This window comes from Cibotium barometz, chromosome 51, assembly GCF_041138505.1.
Source record: "Cibotium barometz isolate CiBa-2024 chromosome 51, ASM4113850v1, whole genome shotgun sequence".
NCBI lineage: Eukaryota > Viridiplantae > Streptophyta > Polypodiopsida > Cyatheales > Cibotiaceae > Cibotium > Cibotium barometz.
The window spans coordinates 43,293,467-43,299,466 of NC_141096.1; the positions used below are offsets into that span (position 1 = coordinate 43,293,467).

Genomic DNA, 6,000 nt, shown 5'->3' on the forward strand with positions numbered 1-6,000 from the left:
TATCTCCCTCAGCCTCACCCACCCCTGGTTCTAACACTACTCCTTTGCCTTCTTCCGATCACATGACCTCCAATAGCCTCCTTGATGATGGTGAATCCCCACCTCAAGGCCGCACCTGCAGTCTTGCTGACATCTACAACTCGACATACTTCTCAGCTCTCCTACAAGCTGAAGGTGTGGATTCACATCCTCCAGATCTCCTTGACGATCCTCAAAGTCCTACCGTCGATGAGGCACTTGCTAGTGCTCACTCTGCGGAATGGATCGACGCCATGACACAAGAAATGGAGGCACTCACGGAGCAAGGCACCTGGATTCTTGTACTGCCACCACCTCATTGCAATATCATTGGGTGTAAATGGATCCTCAAGAAAAAATACAAGGCTGATGGGAGTCTGGATCGATTCAAGGCAAGACTTGTTGCTCACGGCTTCACTCAGCAACATGGTGTTGACTACACCGACACTTTCTCACCCGTCTTAGGTATGGCATCCTTTCATCTGATCGTTGCCATTGTCGCTCATTATAATCTTCCTCTTCATCACATGGACATCAAAACTACATTTCTTCATGGTAAGCTTGGTGAGGGCATTTATATGCATCAGCCCCCTTATTTTCTATCTCACTCTCATCCCGAATTTGTTTGCAAGCTTCAACACCCCATATATAGCTTGAAGCAGACCCCTCGACAATGGTACCGCCGAATGCATGATGCCCTTACCTCTTGGGGATGGCGCAGATTACTCACTGATCATAACCTTTATGTTTTGCACAATCATCATGGGTGGGCTATCATTGGACTTTATGTTGACGACATTCCCATTCTTGCATCTAATAAGCATATCCTGATTTTATCCAAAAAAATGTTTAGGAGAGAGTTTCCTATAACTGATAATGGTCCCATTTCTTACTTTCTTGGCATTCAAGTAAATCATGATCCTCATGGTAGCTTCATTTCACTCTCTCAAGAGAAGTATATTGAGGAAATTCTTGCTAATGCTCACATGTCCCAGTGATCTTTTGCCCCCACTCCTATGGTCACAAACGCACCTGAAGATCTTCCATACACTCATCTTGATAGGAGTATCCTACACGACTTTCCCTATGATCATCTTCTTGGGCATATTAGATATTGCATCACTTATACTTGGTGGGATGTTTACTATTCTGGCCACATTCTCTCTCGAGCTCTCCATCAACCTCACAAGGCCTATGGGATAGCACTCAAACATTGTCTACGCTATCTCCATGCCACAAAGGACTACAAACTAGCGGAGTCCCTCTGGATACCTCTTCTTGCTTGTTGCTGGTGGTGCCATATCTTGGCAAACCAAGCGACAGCTATCGGTGGCTTCTTCCAAGACCAAAGCAGAGTACATTGCCGCTTCCCTTGCCGCTCGTGAAGCTGTTTGGCTTCACCAACTTCTTTGCGAGCTCCAACTTCCATATGAGATACCCCCCGTCACAATGTTTTGTGACAACCTATCCGCCATCTCTCTTGCCCATTCTCCCAAGGTCTCCAACAAGCTCAAGCATGTGAAGATTGCATACCACCTACTCAAGGAGGTGGTCGAAGAAGGGTACATCACCATGCAGTACGTCTCTACTCAAGAGAACCTGGCAGACTTCCTCACCAAGCCCGTTCCTCACGACAAACATCGCTTCTCATGCCTTGGTTGGTACGTCGTAGGCTACCATTTGTAAGAAGACACATATTGAGGGTCCCCGAAGAGAGATTTGATAGTGGAAGAATTTTCGCCTTGCACCGACAAACAACAACCGCATTTTGAGTTTTTTCTTCGGAGTCGGAGAGAGAGAGATAGATGGTGGATAGAACTGAGAAGCATGCAGTAGCTCGCCCTACTAGAGCAATATAGTGAGTGAACTGACCTTGATTGTCCAGATAATTGTGCTCTCTTTTTTGGGCCGTGTAGCCTAGTTACCTGCACAGTATCTGAAATATTTTAAATTGCTGGCTTCGCAGGGTACCTGGTTTGAATGTTACAGCCATCATCGTGTTCAATTATATGTTAGGAGCCGGTTTTGCTTTTTGCAGGTGGTACCGTCACCCGTGGTTTGTAGCAGCTTGCAAGTATGACATGAGGGTCCTTTCAAGCTGAAAAGACCCTCATGTCTATTTTCCTGTGTGATTAACATGGACGGTAAAAGAATTCTGCCACATAGATGAAAACCAGTAACCACATTTTGCATATGATAGATATCTCTAGGCAATTTGGAAGACAATGTCTCTAACGTTAGGTTGACCTTCAGAATATATATGTTAATGTCTAATTTTCAATTTGAGTCTGTCTTGGAAGCTTTCACTGTTTTCGCATCTATTATTAATAGAATATAACCATTTTTCATCGATATATTTCTTCCTTCCGTCAGCATAGTGGTACGCAAATTCAAGAGCTTGAAGTATTTGTTTTGTAAGTGTATGCGAAATATATTATAAATTCTTACGATAATATAGTATAATATTGTAAAATTCAAATCCGACAAATGATTTTATTATAGAATTCTCAAGTATAATACGTTTTGAGTTGTACGATATTATATATTTAATATGATAGATAAAAGAATATATGTTTTGAATACAGTATTCATCTAAGATACCTTACCATGAATATGCAATAAATATTACACATATGTCAAATATTTTATGTTTTAGAGAATAAAAACTGAGGATGGAAATATCTTTTTGCTATTAGAGCTTCTGTAACTAGATCTTATAGTGAAACAACGGGATCAGAATTAGAAACAGTTATACATGTATATCATGGCATTGTCTATTACACATCGAGTTATGGTAGACAAGACATTGCAAGCAAGTACCTAGCTATAGCTGCACACCAAAAGTTGACTGTGACGATCAGAGGGAGAGGGACAGAGAGGGAGTCTCTCTCTCTCTCCCGAGTGAGTGTACATGGTAACAGTGCCCAAATGAGATCGCGTGTGGTGCCCGTGAAATATCAAGATGACATTTCCTAATGGTAAGGTATGAACCCTTTATACTGCACTCCGGATTCAACGACTATTGAGTAGATCTTTGGATGTGAGAGGGTCTGCTGTGAGTGACCTCTTGGTATTCGAGTGGGTCAACTGCAAGTATATAACGAAGGCCTCCTCTTGAGCATTTTCTCAATCAGCTTTGCTCTGCTCCTTCGTACTCAACTTGCAGCTTTGAACTTATCAATATCATATTGGCCAGCTATGGCTTTCCACTGTAACGAGTCCTTGCGCTGCAGAACCGCAGTTCTAGTAGCTGGCATCTGCTTACTCCAAACAGTTGCGTTGTCCTTAGGTCTTCATGCAGCACAATATTATCATGACATCAACCAACCTTGGATTAGTGGCCATGCAACCTTCTATGGAGGACATGATGCAGCTGGGACAATGGGTAGGGGCCAAGGAACTCTTGATTTACACGTAAAATTAATCATTCATTGATCTTGTGGTTATATTATTGCTTGTTGTTTCGTGTGGTAACTGCAGGAGGTGCTTGCGGATATGGCAACCTGTACAGTCAAGGCTACGGTGTAGCAACGGCGGCAGTAAGCACTTCCTTGTTTGACAATGGGAAGAGCTGTGGTGCTTGCTATGAGATGAAGTGCTGGAATGACCCAACAGGGTGTTTGGCCGGGGAGCCCTCCATCGTGGTGACTGCCACAAACTTATGCCCTCCAAACTACACCGTGTCCGGCAGCAGCAACGGCGGCGGCTGGTGCAACCCGCCCTTGCAACATTTCGACTTGGCGGAGCCCATATTCCTCAAGATCTCTCGTTCCTCCGCCGGCATTGTGCCCGTTCTATTCAGGAGGTACTTTGATCGCCTTCATGAGCTATAATAATTAGTTCAGTTTTCTGTGCAACTTCCTAATATATATAAAGAGCCTCGGTAGAAGGTACTCCTAGCGTCGGGGCCAGCTCTAGGGTGGTGGTGGTGGAGATAGCCCACCCAAAGGTAAGATAAGATACAAACACACACGATTGATGTGTCATTTAAGTTGATTATCCTTCATCATGATTTTCCGTGAGACAAAATCTTGATTTCTCTACAGGCGAATAGGACACCCTTCCTTGATCATCGAAAACCACTTGAGCTCCATTTGATTTTTTGTAAACAAAAACTTTTAAAACAAATTTTCCCATTATGCAAACAGTTATTTGTTATAATACACTCAAGGTTATCACACTTACGTATTCAAGCGAGTGAAATATAACTAGCAAGGAGTAACTTCTGAAAATTATGCGTAATGATATATGTTGCTATTCTCTTGCAGGGTGATTTGTGAAAGGAGAGGAGGAATACACTTCACTATAAATGGGAATCCTAATTTCAACTTGGTATTGGTGACCAATGTGGGTGGAGTGGGAGATGTGCAAGCCCTCTGGATCAAAGCTAGCTCCAACACAAAATGGACCGAGATGAAGAGGAATTGGGGCCAGAATTGGCAATACAACGGACAAGTAGTGGGTCAAAGCCTATCTTTTATTGTTCAAACTAGTGATGGGAAAGCGATAACATCATATAAAGTTGTACCAACAAATTGGGACTTTGGCCAAACCTTTGAGGGAGCTCAATTTAGCTAATAATACAAATCACCACTTTCACCAATTATAGGTGGCATATAAGCAAAATGTTGTGACTTATTTTGTAATTTTAAAATCGATTTCTTACTGTAGAAGGCCAGAGTATCATCCCCGAATTAAGAACACACACTCTAATTTGTGTACTCTTTTACGTAACCCTTTGTGGACTGAGGAACGGGCATCCCCAAGGAGAAATTAGTATTATGCCTGCACCTTAACCACGCGTCGCAGGAGGTCCCCGCCCCGCCCACACACCCCAATCATCCTCTCGAATTATATGAGAACTACTATCTTATCGAATATGGAGAATGCCTAGGATAAACGCTATCAAATATTCTCAACATGTTGAATAATATTGGTTTTGCTGTTAATTAAAAGTTTGATTCTTGTCGGGGCAGTCTCGACGTCAATAGAAAGAGTATTTGCTAAGAAACCACCCGTCAGGCTTCGACCAGGCTCCAGCGTTCGTCACCAAATATGAGGGGCGCACTCATTCGGATGGCCCAGGGGTACAGAACGTTTGGAAACATAACGATACGTTGATGTAGAGACGGAAATAAAAATATTGAAGGAGCTTTGTCTCTAACTCTTTCTCTATCTCTCTCTATCACTAACTTCCTCTCTCTCTCTCTCTCTCTCTCACGCGCGTGCGTGCGCACGCTCTCTCTCGAACTGGCCAACATTCTCTCTCTCTCTCCCTCTCTAGAAAGTTCTCGCTCTAATTCTCTCTTCTAAATCTCTAGTTCTCTCGAACTGGCCAACTCTATCTCTCTCTCACACACACTCTCTTTTTCTCTATCCTACTCTTTTTACCTTTTGTTAACTCTCTCTCTCTCTCTCTTTAACTCTCTTTAACTCTTTCTCTACCTCATTCTTACTCACTCTCTCTTATTAATCCTCTCTCTCTCTCTCTCTCTCTCTCTCTCTCTCTCTCTTCAACTCTCTTACTCTATCTAACTCTCTCTATTTCTCTCGAGATGGCCAACTCTCTCTCTCTCTCTCTCTCTCTCTCTCTCTCTCTCTCTCTCTGTCTCTCTGTGTGTGTGTTTCGCTCAAATTTATTATGAGAATCACTCTTGATTATTGGGAATTATATTTCTTATTCTATATCAGGGACACTCGTGTGATTTGATATTATGGTTTCCTATTTCTCATGACAACGTTGGGATCATCTTTACCATCCCAAAACGAGCTTGTTCAGCAGTGGGTAAAACAGCAACAGTAGAGCTGCTAGAACCTACAACATCCTCAACCACTGACTGAAACGGATGCAAAAGCTATCTGTAATGAAGCAAAGACTGAACAAAAAACAACTCGTGCTATGTATCACAGTCCATAATAGAATACATATGTCTGTTTTGCAGAAAACTGCACTGTCAAAATCTCTGCACAAAATGACGAAAA

At 42.6% G+C, this 6,000-nt stretch overlaps 1 protein-coding gene across 1 annotated transcript; it reads left to right on the plus strand.

The window, feature by feature from the left end:
- Positions 1-3,148: 3,148 nt before the first annotated feature.
- On the plus strand, positions 3,149-4,621 carry LOC147609662 (expansin-A9-like). The gene is made up of 3 exons (XM_086787544.1): positions 3,149-3,403; positions 3,499-3,823; positions 4,287-4,621. Exons 1-3 carry the CDS (start codon positions 3,217-3,219, stop codon positions 4,594-4,596), a joined length of 822 nt encoding a protein of 273 aa, XP_086643670.1. The 5' UTR covers positions 3,149-3,216; the 3' UTR covers positions 4,597-4,621.
- The last annotated feature ends 1,379 nt before the right edge of the window (positions 4,622-6,000 follow it).

Coding starts and splice junctions, on each gene's coding strand:
- LOC147609662 (XM_086787544.1), top strand. CDS start 3,217: ATGGCTTTCCACTGTAACGAGTCCTTGCGCTGCAGAACCGCAGTTCTA. Junction 3,404..3,498: donor TGATGCAGCTGGGACAATGG/GTAGGGGCCAAG, acceptor TGGTAACTGCAG/GAGGTGCTTGCGGATATGGC. Junction 3,824..4,286: donor GTGCCCGTTCTATTCAGGAG/GTACTTTGATCG, acceptor ATTCTCTTGCAG/GGTGATTTGTGAAAGGAGAG.